Below are 22,176 nucleotides of genomic sequence, written 5' to 3'. Positions count from 1 at the left end.
GATGCTGGCAGCTGAAAAAGTGGAGGGTGAAGTGTGGTGGCTACAGTCATTTGGGTTGAATGAATGAATGCATTTGCGGTTAAAAAACTGAATGTGACAGGATATGACCATGTGGTATATTTCCGTTGTTGAACATACTGGTACTTGTTGAGAGAGAGGCGGTTGAACAGTGAGTGAGAGCGGTCTGAATGAGGGTCCTGGTGACCTGCTGGAAGGGATGGTTCAGCTTATTTTCATGTTCTTTTTTTTTTTTTTGCTGAGTGGGGCAGTCCAGTGAAATTTAGACAGGAAGGATGGGTGAGAGAGAGAGGAGGGATGACATGCAGTATATGTCCCCGGCCGGAATCGAACCGGAGGCCCTGCGGTTACATGGTCAGCGCTTAACCCGCTACGCCACCTAAGCACCCCTTTTTTTATGTTCATGTGAAATATCATCTTACTCTGAGTTGTCCTCATTGACTGTGGACTGATTATTAGCTGTGAACTAAAAAGTTGCCGGTATCCTGATGAAATCTGGGAGGTATATTATATGCGATAACAAATCATTGCATATTACTGTAAAACTATGTTGTCTGCAATCACAATAAAAAAAACATGTGCAGGTTCATTTATTATATAGCTGCTACTAAACATTGTTGGAAGTTTCTCTGAGGAGTAGCCTATAAGGCCAATGCACACGGCGTGCAATTTTTGTTGCACCACCACAACATTCGATTTTGAAGTTTGAATGGAAGTCTATGAGAAAATCTCATCCCAATGCACACGGCCCCGATTTTAATCGCACCGCGAACATTCGATTCCATTCGTTTTGAATGGGACAAAGCACACGGCGTGCGAGTTTTGTCGCACTGTCAACTTTTGCAAATTATGTCATTTCAACAGTGCTGTAATTTCAAATACATTTAGTTAACATCTGAATCCTGTCTTTTAGCCTGAACCATCGGTTCTCAAGGCTACTTAAGGCTACTTAAGGCTACTTAAGGCTCAAGGCTACTACTGAACCATTCCTTTAGGAAGTAACAGCACAGGAGACTGCTGGTTGAAGGATACGTACTGCAGCATCAAACTTACATCTTAGTTTGTTCATGGCTACTGTACAATATTCTGTATTGTTGTAGGTTACAGTCCTGATGCTAGCATAGTAGGTTCAGCACCAGTTCAGTTTGCCATGGAATTCTGATTACAATCTTCTCTCACATGGTATAGGAGCCATTTAAGTCCTACATGTTATTTATGTTCATTTTCTAATATTAATGTTGTCTTTTTGACTTGTGATATTGATTGTCTTAATTTAATTATGATCAAGTTTATATTCAGATTTTTCCTTATGATCTAAGTTTATATTCAGATTTTTCCTTGTGGTCATTTCCCCCTTGTGGTCAGGATGAATGGATATTGGGGATATAAGGGGACAGGAAAGGTAATGTTGGTGGGAGCAAAATAACTTCACGGAAACGACGGTAGCCGACAGGATCGGTAGAAACGGATAATACTGATGATTTATTTTGAGGAAATGAAAGAATGTGTTTATTTTTATACACGCGTCACTTTTCTATTTTGGAACTGTTTGTTGGAACCTACTAGACTACTACCACCTACTACTACCTACTACACGAGACTATTTGGATTATTAAGAATCCTCTACACAAGGTGTTGTGATGAGTGACAGCAGTAGATGGTGCAGGTCCCAGGCAGGGGGGGCTCCATGGAGAGATAGAGTTAGAGAATATATCAATGAGTAGTGGATTATGACCTCCCTAGATCAATGGTGTGTGCAGACATGCTGCGTGTGTGTGTGTGTGTGTGTGTGTGCATCTATGTGTGTGTATGCACTGTGTGTGTGTGTGGTTGTCAACCCTGTGTAGTTGTCTGTGTATGTTAAGCTATGTGTGTGTGTGTGTGTGTGTGTGTGTTTGTGTGTGTGCGTGTGTGTGTGTGTGTTTGTCAACCCTGTGTAGTTGTCTGTGTATGTTAAGCTGTGTGTGTGTGTGTGTGTGTGTGTGTGTGTGTGTGTGTGTGTGTGCGTGTGTGTGTGAGTGTGTGTGTGTTTGTCAACCCTGTGTAGTTGTCTGTGTATGTTAAGCTATGTGTGTGTGTGTGTGTGTGTGTGTGTGTGTGTGCGCGTGTGTGTGAGTGTGTGTGTGTGTGTGTGTGGTTGTGCACGTGTGCATGTGTGTGTGTGTGTGTGTGTGTGTGTGTGTGAGTGTGAGTGTGAGTGTGTGTAAGAGTGTGTGTGTCTGTGTCTGTGTGTGTGTGTGTGTGTGTGTGTGTGTGTGTGTGTGTGTGTAAACGTGTGTCTAAATGTGCGTGGCTTTGGCTTTAGCTTTGCTCTACTACAGTGTCTAACCACACTCTGGTCAGGGTTGCCGTGGGGCTAACGACATCCTAATGTCCTGGGAGATGGAGCTAGTACATCAAGCTATCCTCCTACATCGACCAAACACAGCCTAGAGCCTGAGAGGCCGGAGTCTAGTTGATATGGAGTATAGTCTGTGATTGTTTCACAATGGAGAATATAGACATACTTTTATTCAGGTACTATAGGTACTACTATGTGTTCTACGTACTGTGTGACCATTTGCAATCCTGAAGAGCAAGGAAACCCATATGGTACGGTGTTATGTCGCATTTAATTTATTGGACATTGTTTGTATTTTCTTGTCAAACATACATTTCATGAGAAGTAATGTAAAGGAGCAATGTAACAAGCGTCATATTTTCATTGCAGGCATTTAATCACATTTAATGTGTTTAGAAAAAGCATCTACAGCAAACAATAATTATAATAATAATAATGATAATAATAATAATAACAATCGTCATCATCATCATCACCATCATCATCATCATCATCGTTATAATAAGAATACTAAGAATAATATGAATATGTATATGAATAATAATAATTCAGTTTGGAATAACATAGCAAATGTGTGGCTGTCTTTCTTACCAAATAGGCCATAGAGAAACCACGAGGCAATGTTTTTCATTTCTATTTAACACACATTCCTTTCTATGATTGATTAAAAGCTGAAGAGCTTATAGTTCAATGTAATCAGGTTTAATACTGAGATGAACACTGATTAATTGTCGCCTAGATGCTATCTGCAGAGTTTCGCCATCGTCAATAACACATCATGATAAAGACAGATTATATATATGTGGCTAGCTGTCGCCAGCCTGTCCTGTGTGTTCTGTACATCAGATGGCTCATGTGTGACAAGCACAATATGGTTTAGAACAATGTTTACATTTTTCAAGAAACAGTTCATTGATACAGACATTATCTTGTATACATTCATTCAGGAGAACTAAAACTCCACAAAAACTCCACTTAAGTCTGTGTCTTTCAACGCGCCGTTCGTTCGCCGTTCACGAAGTCTGTTGCTCGGTCTGAGAGCATCAATGAGGCTTACACATTATGCTGCTGACCTCCGGGGGGGTGAGGTATATTCTGTAAGTAACGGTCCTCTTCTTCCCGGTCCAATCTTAGCAATGCAGGATCTTGATGAAAGCCTTCCTGAACTCAATGTTGAAGGTGGTGTATATTATCGGGTTTATGGCACTGTTCACATATCCCAACCAGGTGAACGCGTTGTACATCTCCGCAGGAACCTTGCAGCTGGTGCAGTGGGTGTTCAGGATGTGAGTGATGAAGAACGGCAGCCAGCATATAATGAAGACACCTGAACAGAGGAGACAATAACACCAGAGAGAGAGAGAGAGAGAGAGAGAATTATATATGAGATGGAATCCCCTTAACCCTGACTTTAACTTTGTCACTTTAACAAACGTCCGTCTCCTTGACACTAATGAAAACCCGTGTCCGCCCTGTCTGGTGCCCCGGAGCTATTATTCTCAAATTTACCCAAGGATTAGCAGGAAATACCAAAATACTCACATTAGGCAGCCAGAAAAACTGTCAGACTAAAGCTTGAGATATCAGCTACATTGAAATGGGGGGGGGGGGTCTATGTATTGTATACATGGTGTGGAAGTGGTATAGACCAATGGCATTACATAATAAATGTAATAACACTATTATTAATATCATATTACATAATAAATGTAATAATATTAATATAATATTACATAATAAATGTAATCATAAATGTATACAGGACCTGGGGAGGAGTTGCTGTGAGCCAACTGGAGGCTGGAGATGATTTGGTGTATATGATATGAGCAACTATAGGTTGGGCATTTAGTTAGCACACAGGATTAAGTGCGACGGTTTAGCCACCACAGAGGGTCAGCACTCACCCAGGACTATGGCCAACATCTGTGTGGCTTTCTTCTCCTTCTGCTGGGAGATCTTCCTCTTGCTCATTACTGACGTCTTGACTGACGTCTGGGTTTTGCCATTAGGTAAGGCCTGGGTCTGGAAAGCTTTGGCTAGTTTGGGTACCTCCACTAGCACATCGTTGGTGTCCCCGTTCTTCTCTGGCTTCAGCTCCCTGACCTCGGTCGGGGTGGGGGGGGTGGGAGGGGTGTTGCTGGGGCTGGCGGTGTTGGATTTGATGTGTGGGGGCGGCTGGTGGTTGGCAGCAGGGAGGTCCACACTCTTCTGTTTCTTAGGTTTGCCATTGGTCAGCTCGTCCAACTCCATTTCATCTCCCTCATTGGCTACTTCTTTGATGAAGATCTGCTGACAGACAAAAGCATGGAGAGAATCCGTGTAAAAGCCCATCAGACCACAACAACAATGTGACATTGACAATCATTCAAACGTTATAGTTACAGTTTGGTAGGGTTAGTAGCATTAAATGTAACTTTTATATCCTGTCTACTGGGAAATGTAACATCTAAAAACTTTACAGGTGGCACCTGGTTAACTCCTTTGAAAAGAAACCCATTCCCCCCTGGAGAGTTATCGGTTACAAATAGCAGAGCAAATATTTGACACACCACTTTTTTCTTGTTGACAGGAAAGCTCCCATTAGATTTCACGATCACAGTGCACAGCCTCACATCTTGAGTGCACTTCTCCTGCAAAAACAACAACAACGACAACAACAACAACAACAACAACAACAGGGAAGACCCTGTCAACATGGCAACCCAGCACATAGTCACTGTACCACAACCCAGGACAAACATGGCAACCAAGCACACAGTTATTGGATTGCAACCTAGCATGGCAAAGCAGACCACAGTTATTGCCTTGCATACACCCAGCTTACATACACTGCACAGCTATGAACATAGCAATAAATATCTAGATAGATGGACAGACAGATGGACTGACAGACAGACAGACAGACAGACAGACAGACGGACAGACAGATGACAGACAGACGGACGGACAGACAGATGACAGACAGACAGGCAGACAGATGGACAGACAGACAAACAGACGGACAGACAGACAGACAGACAGACAGACAGACAGACAGACAGAAAGACGGACAAACAGACATTATTTGCCCTAACCACGGAGTGCACCCAGCGAGTATTGGAGGAAAGCTATTACTGTATATATATGAGACCGGCAGTCATTATGTTACCCTCCAATTAATTTTGACCTGCCGTTTATTAGGGATAGGCACGTTGACCTTCAATGCCATTACTGGTCCGGCTATTATTGGAGACAGACATTTATTGGAGACGCTTATTGGCGGTTTTGCATTAGATACAGTAGATTGATACTTTATTGGGCTCGGAGAGCACAGTGGGACAGAGTGAATTAACAATAAACCCGAATAGCAATAAACAAACAGCCAATTATATTGGGTTTACGCGTTTGTATTTCCTTTAAATTCTAACATCAATAACATCTAATATGAATCCAATATACTGAGAGAAAATTCCTATACTGATAGAGAAAAAAAAGCCAATATTCCTACCCTAAGTAGGGTATTATCTTTATTAATGAACAAGGACAGTAAAACCATGTCACATAAGCTAACTAACCAATGTCTATGGAGTTGTATGATCAATACAAACGTTTAACCAACTCACCACAGCTTTGCACAAAAATAAAAGAGGCAAATACTTCAAAGAGAAGGGTATTAATTAGTCTGCCTGACACACAAATGACTTAAAATGGTTAATATAAACCATAAAGTGTATCAGTTTTTCAAAGGCTTGACAACTATGCCATATACAATTTGAGATAGTTGCGAACAGATTGTTGATGTCCCAAAACCATGCCATGGGGTTTATCATTTAATAAAAATGGAAATGTAAATATACGGGGCATTGAACAGTCAGCCTTGTGCCATGAGGAAACAGAACCAACAGATCATCTACTTTGATACTGTCCCTCAGTGGCTCGCTTTGGGATTCAGGTCCTTAAGGCATAATATCAGTGTGGTTGTGGTTGTTAAGGCATAATATCAGTATGCTTGTGGTTGTTAAGGCATAATATCAGTGTGGTTGTGGTTGTTAAGGCATAATATCAGTATGGTTGTGGTTGTTAAGGCATACTATCAGTAAGGCTGTTAAGGCATAATATCAGTATGGCTGTTAAGGCATAATATCAGTGTGGTTGTGGTTGTTAAGGCATAATATCAGTATGGTTGTTAAGGCATAATATCAGTGTGGTTGTTAAGGCATAATATCAGTGTGGTTGTTAAGGCATAATATCAGTATGGCTGTGGTTGTTAAGGCATAATATCAGTATGGCTGTGGTTGTTAAGGCATAATGTCAGTGTTGTTATGGTTGTTAAGGCATAATATCAGTGTGGTTGTGGTTGTTAAGGCATAATATCAGTGTTGTTATGGTTGTTAAGGCATAATATCAGTGTGGTTGTGGTTGTTAAGGCATAATGTCAGTGTTGTTATGGTTGTTAAGGCATAATATCAGTGTGGTTGTGGTTGTTAAGGCTCCAATTCATCATGAGTTGAAATCAAAGACCTAATACTTTTTTCTATGTACACAAAAGGCCTATTTCTCTCAAATTTGTTTAAATCTGTGTTTAGAAGATACAACTTCCACCTGACAGGTGTGGCATATCCAGATGCTGACTAGACAGCATGATTATTGTACAGATGTGCCTTAGGCTGGTCACAATAAAAGGCCACTCTAAAATGTGCAGTTTTATCACACAGCACAATGCCACAGATGTCACAAGTTTTGAGTGAGCGTGCAATTGGCAGGAATGTCGACCAGAGCTGTTGCCTGTGATATTGAATATTCATTTCTCTACCATAAGCCGTCTCCCAAAGGCGTTTCCGAGAATTGGAATTGGAATTGGAAACGGCTTATGATAGAGAAATGAATATTCAATGTCACAGGCAACAGCTCTGGTGGGCATTCCTGGAGTCAGCATGCCAATTGCACACTCCCTCAAAACGACATTTATTTATTTTTTTGTAATTGTTTTCTGAGTGGGGCAGTCCCATTCATATTTTTCTTTTTAATGACAGATATAGTAGATATTATGACAGGAAGGATGGGTGAGAGAGAGAGAAGGGATGACATGCAGGATATGCGGCTGGAGCCCTGCAGTACATGGTCAGTGCTTAATCCACTACGCCACCTAAGCACCCCTCAAAACTACTTTTGAGGCAGACTGGATTTGAACCAGGGTCTCCTGTATGTCAAGTCAACCTGGTAAGTAAGTAAACAGTAACCTTCATCCCCATCAAAGTGGCGCCCAGTTCGTAGTCGACTCCCTGACAAAAATACGTTGTTGACCCTTCTCCTATGTTAGCCTGCTAAGCTAACACGTAGGTCATTACAAGCGTTGCTCACCTTCAGCGTGGTGTTCAGGTCATGGTCTGCTGCCTGTGCCTGACAGGAGCGCTTGGTGTTGACCCGTTTCCTGCGCTTACGGAGGACCACGTATATCTGCACGTACACCAGCAGGGTGATGATGAAGGGAACGTAGAAGGACACGATGGAGGAGTAGACCACGAAGGCAGGGTTCGCTATCACACACATAGAGTCGTCCCGGGTGGCTGGAAAACACAGCAAACACAATACTACTATACAGTACCAGTCAAAGGTTTGGACACACCTTCTCATTCAATGGTTTTTCTTGATTTATATAATATTTTTCTATATTGTAGATTAATACTGAAGACATACATGAAAACTATGAAAGAACACATTCATATTCATTGGTATTCAAGCTTAGAGCCATAAGTGTCTGTGAAGAAATCATGTTGGCTGTTCAAGAAGGCCTCATCTTACCAGTCTTGTTACAGGCCTGTGCTCTCACCTGTGCTATTCTATTTCTCACCTGTTACCTGTGTTCTCTCACCTGTGTTATTGAGGCCAAACAACAGAGGACAGGATATGGCGAAGGACAGCACCCAGACGACTGAGATCATGACCGTGACTCTGCGTTTGGAGCTGTAGCGTGTGTTATAGAGCATTGGCATGGCGACCGCTGTATAGCTGTCAGAGAAGAGGAACAACAATATAATAATCATAATAATAATAATAATAATAATAATAACTTTATTTGTATAGCGCTTTTCCTGCAAACGTTGCAGCTCAAAGTGCTTTAATCATTATATAATCATCATTTCATTATTTAGTCATTTAAAGGCAATATTAAAAAGATGGGTTTTTAGTCTTGACTTGAACATAATGTGCTGAGGTTGCATCCCTAATGTAAACTGGCAGTGCATTCCACAATCTGGGTGCATAAAATGAGATAATGCACAGTTGGTTTAGAAGAACTGGAAGACAGGATGACATTTTACAAGTTAACCCTGTAACCCTATATACAAGTCAACCCTAATGCAGGTCGTTGTCTGCGACAAAATTCATTGGTTTAAACAAAGAAGCTTTTTTTTGTTTTTTTTTGTTCATGTGACCTGAAGAGTATCTGAATCCATCTCTTGCTCTTCTATTCGAGCATCTGTCCATCTGACTGGACATTGAGGTATGACAGCAAACCTGTTCTCATGTCTCATGTTGTGCCGCTGATTTCCAAATCATCCCTTTAGGTTCTACTCACAGTATTACTACTTACAGTATATAATCCTGTTAAGACTGATAGTCTAATAGTTGTCCCTCTGGTCAACGATGTCTCTATATTCTCCATCTGTTGTGTCTCTACCAAGGAAGTGATGAGTTGTGTTAGATTGATGTTCAAATGTCTACAGTGGTCGACATGCTTGATCTGTATCTCCTGCAGCTCTCTGGCCTATTAATAGTTGAACCTCTCGCTCATATTTTTAACTTGTTAATTCTTTCCTGTACCATTCCCAAAGTGTGGGAGGCAGCCAATGTACTCCCTCGTCATAAAGGGGGTGAGAAATGTAAACCAGTCAGTTTTTAGGTGTTATAACTGCTTCCCCAGTTATAAATTACATCGTGATATTTCTGGATAAGAATCGATATTGTTGATCATGCCATCCTATTGCACAGGTTATCTATATCAATATGGCAATAGCCCCATCTTGGCCTAGGTTTGGTGGAATTTCTTATTATAATAAGAAAGATAAACAAGTCTTCTCACAAGTTCATAGGTAGTAGAGGCTAGATGCTGAGATATGTTTCTGGACAGGGATGTAGATAGTATGTAGCATGAGAGGAATGACCTCCATCTCTAATCTCCCATCAGACCTCAGGAGGCACCTTATCAACTCACCCCCGGCTGCCCGACTGACCTTATTAGTTCCTGGGCTCAGATCCCCAGGAAGAGGAAGACTCTTCCAGACACCCTCTCATTGATCTCCTAGCCTTTAGCTACAAAACACCTAATGCAACTAAAGCAGTTTACTTTAACGGTACATTTTTTCATAAGCATGGATTTAATTCATGAAACATGTATGGATGTTATCTATTTGCAAACATATTCTGTGTTTGGGAATATGTATTCTCCTTGGAGACAGTGTAGAGTTAATTAAATATTCATATATACATGTATATATATATATATATATTAGGATTATTATTATTTAAAAAATAATTCTTAACGTTAATTTAGCTCTTACAATTCCTCTTATTTGCACTTGCTGTTTATTTGTACCTGCTGTTGTGTTTTCAGTTACCATGATCTGTTTGCCTCATTTGTTATGTTGCCCGCATTTGTTATGCTCTTTTTGCTGTGTTTTGTGTGTGTATGAAAACCCATCTGTAAAACGCATTGAACTGAATTCTTGGATGGTTGTGAAGGAAATAATAAAAAAACATAAATGGAAAAAGAAATATATTAAATATATATTATGTACAATATTCTTTATACATATGTGAAGAGGGAAATGTTGTATCAAAATACAAATGACAACAATAAAAATGTAAACGACCCTTTTGAATCAAGTACCCATAAGACCATTATGAATGTTGCTCTGTAAATGCATTTGGGCGACACTAAAAAGCAGCCAAGTGGAAAATAATGTAAAATGAAACACGTCACACAGAGAATACCTCATGGGCATTTTAGATTATGCCACAGTCAAAAACTAACCAAACTGATGCTGTAACGTTGTGAGAGTTTTGATTTTGAACATTTTTTTAAATATCAAAATGCAAACGCAGCTGCAGGGGTGGCTGTGGCTCAGGAGGTAGAGCCGGCGTCTAACGATCGCAAGGTTGGCAGATCGGCGGTTTGAAACCCGGCTGGCCACACGTCGAGGTGTCCTTGGGCAAGACACTGAACCCCAAATTGCTCCCAAATGAGCGGGCCGGTGGCGCCTTGCATGGTAGCTTGCCGCCATTGGAGTGTGAATGGGTGAATGAAAGACCATTGTAAAGCGCTTTGGAACCCTAACCCTAAGGTGTTATAAGTGCAGTTGGATAATGTGAACATGAACTTCCCAACCAAATGGATGTTTAGGCACAAAAGAACAGGATTATATCATCAGGATTATATTTAGCATTTTACAACCAGGATTATATTGTACATTTGAATTCACTGCACTCACTTTTTGATGTCCTCATTTTGGATTCCTTATTTTGTGCACCACTAGGTCAGTGCAGATTATAAATGACACTGACGACTACATTTTGGGAAGACTCCACATCTGCCCTTTGCTATAAATTGCCCTGAGCACTTCTACAGTATTTAGTGTGTCAGTTAACTCTAGCATTGATTGACTTCTACAGATGTACCATGCTGAAAAGGCTATTACAACAAGAAAACATGTTTCTTCATACAAATGTTCAAAATGTTCAACTATTCTCTGTGTTACAGAATGTCTTTACAACCTGAAGGAAAGTATTTCCCTGAGTTTCTAATTTCTCTGATACACAATCTGAACTCAACATTCCGGACAGAACAATGTACTACAAACCAAAAGGTTGTGGGTTTGAATACCAAACAGTGTCATAAAATAAATATATACATTTTTATTTCCCTTTGGTTAGGAATTAATGGGCACCCTTGTTACAATGTTGGATCATGACTACCAATTATTGTAGAAAACATCACTGTTGTGTGATGACCACCAAATGCAGATTTTTAGAAAACCTGTATTGATGTAAATAGGACATTTTTAACTATTATTTTCAACTGTGAGATGGCTTGATACTGACTGTCCACTGCCATAAGAAACAAAGTTACAAACGTTACAACGTTACAAAGTGGCATGAGAGTGTTACCACTTTCTACTGTGCAAAGTTTGGTTTTAACATGGTCCCACAGTTATATTCCACCATCTCTTTATGGTTGTGAATTGATTTGATTGTGGTTGTGAAGTGAATCAACATCCTTTTACATAGGTTTAAACAATGTTTGGATTTAGATATTGCCGCACCATACCATTTTCTGTTAGGACCGATTTACAACGACACCAAGAAACAATGCCGATATAACATAGTTTTAGGGATAGGGTTAGCGTTAGCATTATGGTTATGTTCTTTTCTTCTTCTAAAATACCAATGGGGTAATGAAGTCATAAGGAATAACGGTCTTGCTATTCAACAGAAGGAGCCAGAAGTTCTCCGTAGGCTTTTAAGACTACAACTCAAATGAGGAGCTACATCCATTTTCCTGAATCTATATGTAAAGATTATAATTGTGTAGCTCAATAGTGGAGCGTGTGTGAGGTGCCCGGTCAGAGCAAGGAACTCACCGGTCGATGCTGATGGCACACAGGTTGAAGATGCTGGCGGTACACATCATCACATCCAGAGTGACGAAGATGTCACAGTGGATCTTACTGAAGCGCCACTCTCCCACCACCTGGAAGACGAGATGGAGAAACACTTTATCTTATAGGCCCATGGCTGTTAGATAATACAGTACCAGTCGAATATGTTTCATATATTTAGATTCTTCAAAGTAGCCACCTTTTGCTTTTTTTGGTGGTTTTCACCCATGTATTCTAGAGACGAGAATGCTAGGCGGTGTTAAAAGTTTCCTTTTCCACTGACACACACACACACACACACACACACACGCGCACACACACACACACACACACACACACACACACACACACACACACACACACACACACACATGACTTGACGTGCATATGACCAAACTTGTTCATCATGACCAAACAGGCTTCATAAAAACTCGCCAAGCAATATTCGTAGATTGCTCCATGTACTCCACTTCCCTCAGGATATTAAGTCTCCATGTGCAGTCCTATCATTAGATGCTGAAAAAGCTTTTGATAGGCTGGAATGGGAATCTGTGGCTGGTACTAGACACATTTGGCTTCGGTTCAGACTTCACTAAATTGATCAAAGTTTTGTATTCAAACCCCTCAGCTATCTCCTCTATCAAGTTTTGTAATACATCACACCACATTTCATTATTCGCCGACGATATTCTGTTATAATATGGATAAGGCTCCAGCATCCATTCCCAGAGTGTTGGACACTTTTGAAGAGTTTGGCACTCTGTCAGGCTACAAGATCAATTGGTCCAAGTCTTCATTCATGTCTCTCAGTACTTCTCTTGATCCATCTACCCTACCATCTCACATTCCAGTCGTTAAGTCTTTTAGATACCTTGGGGTAGATATCTTTCCCTCTCTGTATTCAGTTGTAAATTCCAAAAACTTCCAAGGCATCTTAAGCAGAGTGGAGGCAGACATGAATAGATGGTCACTTCATCCACACTCCCTACAAGCACGTGTCAACATTGTCAAAATGGATGTTCTTCCCAGGGTACATTTTTATTCCAATATGTTGCCAATCTCACCTCCCAATGGTTACTGGGACAAGATCCATAGTCTTATATCAAAATGTATTTGGAAAGGCAAGCGCCCTCGCTTAAAACAATCCACTCTACAGCGCAGCAGACAGGATTGAGGACTGGCTGTCCCCAATTTTAAAATGTATTTTTGTGCTGCGCCCTTTATCAACCTGGTTAGATCGTAATGCATCGGTTTCATGGCGAGCGATAGAGGAAAATTTGGCTTCCCCTCACCGCTTACAAGACTTGGGGCCGGTTTCACAGACAAGGCTTAAGCCTAGTCCTGGACTAAATCACACTTTCAATGTAAAATCTCCATTGAAGAAGCTTTTTAGTCCAGGATTAGTGTACTCAGGTCTATCTACTAAACAATCCAAATCTAAGCTGGGCCCTATAATGTCCTCTCTTTTATCAGTTTGGCTTGCTGTAGAGAAGGCTACACACTCTCAGTTTAAGTGGCACACCCATACTCCTATCTTCCACAGTTTCACTCTTCTAACAGGAAAAGTTCCCTTTTCATATCCCCAATGGAGTGATAAAGGTGATGTTCTTTCTGAAATTTCTAATGATGAGGGTCTTAGAATGTTTAATGATTTGCTTATGACCTACAATTGACTAGGGTTCTCATTTTTTTAACTTAGATCTTCCATGCGCGCATATGGTGTTCCCTCGAGACAATCTCTCTCTCTCTCTCTCTCTCTCTCTCTCTCTCTCTCTCTCTCTCTCTCTCTCTCTCTCTCTCTCTCTCTCTCTCTCTCTCTCTCTCTCTCTCTCTCTCTCTCTCTCTCTCTCTCTCTATATATATATATATATATATATATATACCCATGAGCTTCACACGATGTTAGATGTGGGAGTACAGACAAGGGCTTTGGTCTCTAAATTCTACACTCGTTTACTAGAAGCTTCCTGTAAACCTCTTGTTTGTCCACCAGGTATGGGAGAGAGACCTTGATTTTTCTGATGGGGAAATTGATTGGATGACTGTTTGGGACAATCTGGATATCACATCTAAAAATCCTAATCATAAGCTTATTCACTTTAACTTCTTACACAGGTTATACCTCACTCAGAGAAGACGCCACCTCATGAAAATCATACCCTCCCCAATGTGTGATCTGTGTTCACTCGGACATGTGGGCTCCTTTTCACACATGTACTGGGAATGTCCTGGGGTGGCGGCATTTTGGAAACTAATATCTTCCACTTTGTCTAACCTATTGGGGATCCATATACCTTGTTGTCCGAGATTGTTGTTGATTTTGAATGATACTTCATCATTGGATCTGTCAGCCTCCATGTCTCGTGTTTTATTTGCTGGTCCCAAAAACTGTTTTCATTACGATGGAACCCTCCACATACTCTTACGCGTAAACAATGGCTGCTGTATTTCCTGGACATACTCTACATGGAACAATCTATAGCCAGAATACATGGAGCTAAAGAAAGGACAATTCAAACATGGACCTCTGCAATACAAAAGATAAAAGAGTTGATGGAGTGACTGTGTTTGTAGGCTGTGTTGTATGTGAATGTAACCTGTAATTGTTGTACTATTATGATTTTATGATATACCAAATATAGTGTAATGAAGAACTATGGGGGGGGGGGGGGGGGGGGGGGGGGTGGAAGGGATGTTATCGCCATGGGGGGGGGGGGGGGGGTTACTCGTGTGTTTATAGTGGGGGGGTAAGATAAAGAAAGAAAAGTCAGGACAGACACTTATTTAGTTTGGTGTTATAATTGTGAGTTTTTCATGTGTACTGTTTTGTAATAAATAATTGATTACAAAAAAAAAAGAGTGTGCAAAGCTGTCATCAAAGCTAAAGGTGGCTACTTCGAAGAATCTAAAATCTAAAACATATTCTGTTTTTTTTTAAACTTTTTTGTTTAGGGTTAGGTTTGTTTATTACATAATTGAATCTACTTTTCTTCTGTTCTTTCTTTTCTTTCTGTCTTCAGTATTAATCTACAATGTAGAAAATAATTTTAAAAATCGTTGAATGAGAAGGTGTGTCGAAACGTTAAACTAGTACTGTACACTCATCCTTATACTAAGAACGATGGTATCAGAGCGATTACAGCATTGTTACCTAATACTAACTCACGTACAGTCATTACAGATTGTAAGACAGAACTAACTGTTAAATACTCTGACTGGTTTCCTCGTAAACAGTAACCAAATAGATACCAGTAATAGAAGAACAGTAAAACAAAGCATTACTTAGCATTATGAAGGTCCTACAGTATGTTTACTGCCCGAGAGCTAGAGAGCTAACAGGTGAGTTCATCAGTGTTTACAGTGCTTCAGCTGGAAGCGGATGGAATACCATTCCACCTTATGTACCTGATGGACACACACTGCATGTGTTCTCACCCACTCAGCTGTTCCGTCGCTCTTTCAACCACTCCATTATTCTCGACATCTGACTCTTCTCTCTTCCATCAAAATCAATCATTCAAGATTTTCAACACCCAGCCACATCCGTCTGTGTCCCTTAGGTAGCTGATGAGCCTATTGGTAGTCACAGGGCACACCTCTACGCTCTACATCCCCTACATCACTACCGAGACGGGGGAGGCTAATCTTTTTGTCAGAAGAGGAGTCAAGCCACAGTGATCTTTACTTCTCACCCCCGCCTTTCAGAGGCTGGCAAGCTGCCAGTACGAGGCTCAGCGAGCTGTCTTTGACTGATCTCTGTCTTCAGGCTGTGGCTTCTGATTTAACAGACGACTTGAAGAGGCCATGTGTCTCTCATGTCTGATGTCGTACTGCACTGGTTGGCACTGATTAAATAACTAAATGACAGTCTTGATGAGAAGCACTCTCGCAAGCACGCAAGTGCACGCGCGCACGCATGCACGCACGCACGCACGCACACACGCACGCACGCACGCACGCACGCACGCACGCACACACACACACACACACACACACACACACATACACAGCTGCCTCTATATTCTATATCACACTAGCCTATTCACAGCACCCTTAACTAGTAGGCCAGTCTAACATCTACAGATCGTAGTTCTGTCTTCACAGAAGCATTCTATTCACACCATGTTAGAGTGGCTGACACATACATGAATGATTTGGCAGAGTTAGTATAGCAACAGCCTTGCTGGCAATGAAGTTAAAATGAAACAGTCACAGCAAAAAATCCGATTGTTATGTTAATGTTGACGGCAGCGTATCTTCTTATTCGCACTGAGGTTCTATTTTTTGACATTTAAATGGGATACCATTCTCTCTAAACTGTAAGGAAATGTATAAGAGAAGAATATAAGATTGTGAGGTAAGAGGGAGGGGAGGGGAGATAAGAGAACAGAAGAGAACAGAATAGAACAGAAGAGATAAGAAGGGAAGGGAAGAGAGGATATAAGCGCAGTAGAGACGCTGGGTAGAGAGGCTGCACGTCCTCCCAGCTGCGCGCCAAAGCCAGTCAACAACACGACGACCCCGGGGTCATCTGCCAGAAGTACGCTCTCAATCCCCCACATTAACACGCTATCAGGTCCACTGGATGTGAAGATATTCAGAATTAAATGCTAATTTAGCATTTAATGAACAAAGGGCAAGTCAGCTGCCGTCCAGCTACTGTGACAAACTGTGACAAATCACGGCACGGCATGTTTCTCAGAGAAGCTGTGTAGATTCAACTGGAGCTCGAGAAGAGCCACCTCAAAGACAGATCCGCAGGGTCTCACCGTGAAATTGAAAAAAAAAAGTAAAATTGCTAACATAACCTAGAAAAAGAAAACTGCATGTTTATGCATAAATGTATCAATGTGTTTATTTTGGGCGTGTCAGAATGTAATCCCACATCTTTCCCCCCCGCTGACAATGTTTGGAAAGTGTGATTTATCCGACACAAATACGTGCAGATCCGACCAGCTTCACTTGAAGGCATTTACATGAAGGCATTTATTCTCAAGCTAACAATAACAATGGTTGTCATTCTGCCAAGCTGTTGCAACTGCTGCAGAAGAAAAAGCAAGGTTTTTAATTGGAGACATTTGTGAGGCTTCGTCATGCCTGTATACTCTGTTAGACTGGAAGACAACCTGAAAAAGGATTTGTGATAAACAAAACCATCGAATCTCATTGGGTATATCCTTAACTCATTATGAGTGTACTAATCCACTACTGATCTTGCTGTCCTGTTTGATGTCAAACATGGCCTCCCAAACGTGTGTGTTTGTGTGAGTGTGCCTGCGTGTGTGCGTGAGACTACTAGAGACAAGAGTCCCAGTGGTGCTCCTTCCTTTCCCCCTGACTAGTTGAATCAGATGTGTTGGTTGTGGGAATCAAACCTTTGTGTGTTATGGCTAGTGTCTGTCCCTGAGTCGGACTAAAGATTCTATAGTGTCATGTGATAGCTTAGATGGTCAGAATGAGACACACAGGAGACAGACAGGAGTATTGTTACACTACTGTCTCAGATAGCCACTCTCACGTCACTGGCCAGAGACTAGCGGTCAGCAGACATAACACCAGAACACAGAACAGTACAATAGGATGAGAGAGAGGGGTCGTTACGATACACGCCCACTTCCTGCCGCTTATCGATTGGCTGGTAAGAAGAAGGAGGCTGATTGTGCTGTTAGCCCAAGGCTCTGTTCAGCTCTCTATGCCAAATGTCACTGGTCATTGATTTAACCGTACCTGCTTTTACCCAACATACGCCTCACAGCAGTCTTGAAAGCCACGTTACAAGATCATTATTGGGATAAGAATTATTCACCAGTGTCGGCCCCCGGGAAGGGGGGGGGGGTAAATTAGCTTGAGACTGTCATTGCCTTTGAGATGCTTTTCTACTGAATCTCTCCTGGGGTTTCTCTGCTGTTAGACCGTTCGTTTGTTTTGATGTTGTGGATCCATTCATGATGTTTGTAATATCTTCACAGTGTTCGTCAGCGTTACCCTGGGGACCTGGTGTCTCCCAGTGGTCGTCTTATCAAAGTCATACCCTCGCTGAATGACCTAGTTTTTATTTACTGTATTGTGACTTTTTTTTCTTTATCTTACCCCCCCCACTATAAACACACGAGTAACCCCCCCCCCCCCCCACCCATGGCGATAACACCCCTTCCACCCCCCCCCCCCCCCATAGTTCTTCATTACACTATATTTGGTATATCATAAAATCATAATAGTACAACAATTACAGGTTACATTCACATACAACACAGCCTACAAACACAGTCACTCCATCAACTCTTTTATCTTGTGACCAAAACCATCAAATCTCATTGGGTATATCCTTAACTCATTAAGCGGGGACTGATCCACTACTGTCCTTGCTGTCCTGTAATATGTCAGGGAGGCCTCCCAAACATGTGTGTGTGTGTGAGTGTGCCTGCGTGTGTGCGTGCGTGCGTGTGTGTGGAGGGTTTTTTGGACTACTAGAGACTAGAGTCCCAGTGGTGCTCCTTTCCTTTCCCCTGACTAGTTGAATCAGATGTGTTGGTTGTGGAATCGAACCTTTGTGTGGTATGGCTAGTGTCTGTCCCCGAGGACCTGGTTGAGAACCACAGCCCTGGTCACATGGCTCAGTCTGACTAAAGATTCTATCGTGTCATGTGATAGCTAGATGGTCAGAATGAGGCACACATGACAGGAGTATTGTTACTCTACTGTCTCAGATGGCCACTCTCGCGTCACTGGCCTTTCATGACTTTTCCTAGATATGTGCGTTCTACCAACCAGTATCCTTACATTTTCAAAATCACATCAGGATAAGCTGACTAAGTATAAAGCTATTTTGCAGTTGTTCTGTATAGGAGGCAGGCTAATTTACCAGAGGTGCCAACTAGTGGTCTTTGTGTATAAGTAGCAGCTTCCCATTCTAAAGACTATGGTCATTTGACCCCCGAGGCGGTGCTGAGAGTAGGTGAAATAGGCACGGCTGTCCTCGTGTTAAATTGAAGTGCCCCGACCGGAGAACGACAGCCCTTCAGGGTCCTGGACAGCGGTGCATAGCGGTGAGATACTACCCCCCCCCTGTGCTCAGATGCCCCCCGTTAGCCAAGCACCTGTGCCTTGGTGCACCTGTGCCTCGGTGCACCTGTGCCTCGTGGCGGACGCACGGAAAAGGGAGACAGCCAGGAAGGGAGTGTGTGGGGGGTCCGAAAAGCAGTGAGGTAGAGGGTGAGCACCGGATACCGGCAGTATTTGAAATAACGTTGTGAGATAACCTGCTATCATCTGTTTCCCCGGTGATGGCCGGGTGTGGCCAACCGAGTGGACCCGGCCTCTCCCCCAGCCCAGACCAGAGATACCTGGGTCCCTCTCCTCCCGTTTGTCCCTCCAGAAGAGGAAGTTGGAGTATGTGTGTGTGTGTGTGTGTCTGTATGTGTGTCTGTCTTTGTGTGTGTGTGTGTCTGTATGTGTATCGGTCTTTGTGTGTGTGTGTGTGTATGTGTGTCTGTCTTTGTGTGTGTGTGTGTGTGTGTGTGTGTGTGTGTGTGTCAGGCGGCGAGGGGGAGGAGGCAGCGGCTCGAAAACGGACGTGTGTGTGTGAGAGGAAAACAGAAAGGGTGTTTGTATGTGTTCTTCTGTGAGTTCCTTCTAATGACCTGTGCACACAGTTGCTGCTGCCCGACTCAGCAGTTAACCTCAGGGGCTTCCTTGGATGTCCTTACCCTCCCTCTCTTCTTCCTTACCCTCCCTCTCTCCTTCCTCACTGGACTGAGGACACTTCCTTAGAAAGGGTACTTGTGGTCGGATCACACCTCATGATGATAAATCACAAATGCGATTTTGTTTTGTTACGGATGGAAATACAAACTAAGGGGATTGTATGTCTTCCCAAGGCCGGGGGCATCACCTCCATTACGTATGTGTGTGTGTGTGTGTGTGTGTGTGTGTGTGTGTGTGTGTGCGTGTGTGTGTTTAGGAGTCCTACCTCCAGGTAGACCACCCAGGGCATGACCAGCGTAGCCACCAGCAGGTCGGCCACAGCCAGGCTGACGATCAGGTAGTTGGTGGTGGTCTGCAGGGACTTCTCCCTGGACACGGCGATACACACCAGGACGTTGCCGAAGACGATGACGAAGATGAGCAGCGTCAGGAGCATGGCGTAGTAGTTGTACGGGTGCTTCTGCTCGCGCTCCGTGTCGTTGAAGCCGCCCGTGTCATTGTCGTCGTAGAGGCTGTTGTTGTTGTTGTTGTTGTAGTAGGCATACTGGGTAAGGACATCCATTAGCTGTGAGTGACGAAGGCAGAGGAGGGGTCCCTGAAAAAACAGATCACATAATCCATTATGGACACAGCTTCTGGTCTGCGTCAATGTGTGTGTGTGTGTGTGTGTGTGTGTGTGTGTGTGTGTGTGTGTGTGTGTGTGTGTGTGTGTGTGTGTGGGGGGGGGGGGGGGATTATGCAGTGCGCAGTGTGCCGTGTACATGAGTACGTTTAGTTGGACTCAGCAGTAGAAGTAGAAGCAGTGGAGACAGAGGTTTGTTGAGGGATTCTCCTGCCAATGTGAAAGCTTGCCCCTAGGGCCCAAGCTTGTGAATCACGATGTGTGTGTGTGTGTGTGTGTGTGTGTGTGTGTGCGTGTGTGTGCCTGTGCTTGCATGTGTGTGTGCCTCTACCCTCCGTGTAGAATCCCTGTGCTGTCCGATCTCATCTAGTCACCTGTTCCGATTCCTTGTTTCATGTTCTCACTGCTGTCCTATGAACTGCTGTTTGGACTGCCTTTCCTCACAGGTCTACTGGAGCTAACAGTCTTTACCCCTACATGCTTCTGGGCTGGACAGCAGATATTGTTAGCCAACATGACGGATGTGTACAGATGTGTACTGTAGGGCTACTGTAGCTGCCATCCCCCCATACAAAGGCACAGATATTATAAATGTTGAACTGAAGTGTGTGCAAGCAGTTTACTGTATATTTGAGGCTTATTACACATAGGTTAAGTCAACCTAATAGAGTTTGTGGGGCGCTTGGTGGCGTAACACACTAATGCGTTGCCCATGTAACCGCAGGGTTCCCAGTTTGATTCCAGCCGCAGACATATCCTGCATGTCATCCCTTCTAGTCTCTCTCACTCATCCTTCCTGTCAAATCTCTATCGTCTCTATCTCAATACAAAGAAAAATATGAATAGAGTTTGTAGCCCGTAGATTTAACCCTTTAAAAACCAACAGAGGTTTCACCGTAGCCGAAATTCCCATTATCAGCTCTCATTAAGCAGCTCCAACTTACTCCTACTATCTGAGTCCAGGATAGTAGAACCCACCACCTGATAGCTACCGGTCTGTCAATAAGAACTAAAGTGCCTGATTCTACTGTGAGATAGAGGATTTTTCTAAATTAGGTTTCTGCCTCGTGCCTCTAATTAGGCAGGTCAAAAACAATTGATGGAGGCAAGTCAATGCCTATCTGAGATTCCTCTCAGAAAATGTAATCTTTTGTCCTCTTAGACATCATGCCCAGTAGGACGTCGTTATGCAGCCATTTTCTTGGCCTGGTGGTTAGAGCTCACTGTGCTGAAAATACAACTCAAAATCACACAGTAGCAATTACTGTGTCTTCTTGATCTCCTCCTTGCAATTATTTCTCCACATAGTTATCACAACGAATGCTTCCCATATCAACCCTCCTATATTTGCATGTATTTATTGTTGGATCTTCTCCCGGAGAAGAACAATGGTAAACAACATTGATGTGATGAAAGGAGAGAGAGAGAGAGAGAGAGAGAGAGAGAGAGAGAGAGAGAGAGAGAGAGAGAGAGAGAGAGAGAGAGAGAGAGAGACAGAGAGAGAGAGAGAGAGACAGAGAGAGAGAGAGAGAGAGACAGAGAGAGAGAGACAGAGAGAGAGAGAGACAGAGAGAGAGAGAGAGAGAGACAGAGAGAGAGAGAGAGACAGAGAGAGAGAGAGACAGAGAGAGAGAGAGATAGACAGAGAGAGAGAGAGAGACAGAGAGAGAGAGAGAGAGAGACAGAGAGAGAGAGAGAGACAGAGAGAGAGACAGAGAGAGAGAGAGAGACAGAGAGAGAGAGACAGAGAGAGAGAGAGACAGAGAGAGAGAGAGAGAGAGACAGAGAGAGAGAGAGAGAGAAAGAGAGAGAGAGACAGAGAGAGAGAGAGAGAGGGAGAGACAGAGAGAGAGAGA

General features: G+C 42.7%; 1 protein-coding gene across 1 annotated transcript; it reads right to left on the bottom strand.

Annotated features, from left to right (window-relative positions):
• Positions 1 to 3,489: 3,489 nt before the first annotated feature.
• drd2a (dopamine receptor D2a) lies at positions 3,490 to 20,266 on the bottom strand (the record flags this gene model as incomplete). Its single annotated transcript, XM_080548798.1, has 7 exons — positions 19,964 to 20,266; positions 11,977 to 12,086; positions 8,211 to 8,347; positions 7,700 to 7,905; positions 4,909 to 4,989; positions 4,264 to 4,645; positions 3,490 to 3,686 (listed from the first exon to the last, which is right to left on the bottom strand). Exons 1-7 carry the CDS (start codon positions 20,258 to 20,260, stop codon positions 3,490 to 3,492), a joined length of 1,410 nt encoding a protein of 469 aa, XP_080404924.1. The 5' UTR covers positions 20,261 to 20,266.
• Between the last annotated feature and the right edge of the window lie 1,910 nt (positions 20,267 to 22,176).

The sequence above is a fragment of the Nansenia antarctica genome (genome assembly GCF_963989245.1).
Source record: "Nansenia antarctica genome assembly, chromosome: 19".
NCBI classification, from domain to species: Eukaryota; Metazoa; Chordata; class Actinopteri; order Argentiniformes; family Microstomatidae; genus Nansenia; species Nansenia antarctica.
The sequence above is the reverse complement of the archived record's forward strand: the minus strand, read 5'-3'. Positions and strand labels throughout refer to the sequence as shown.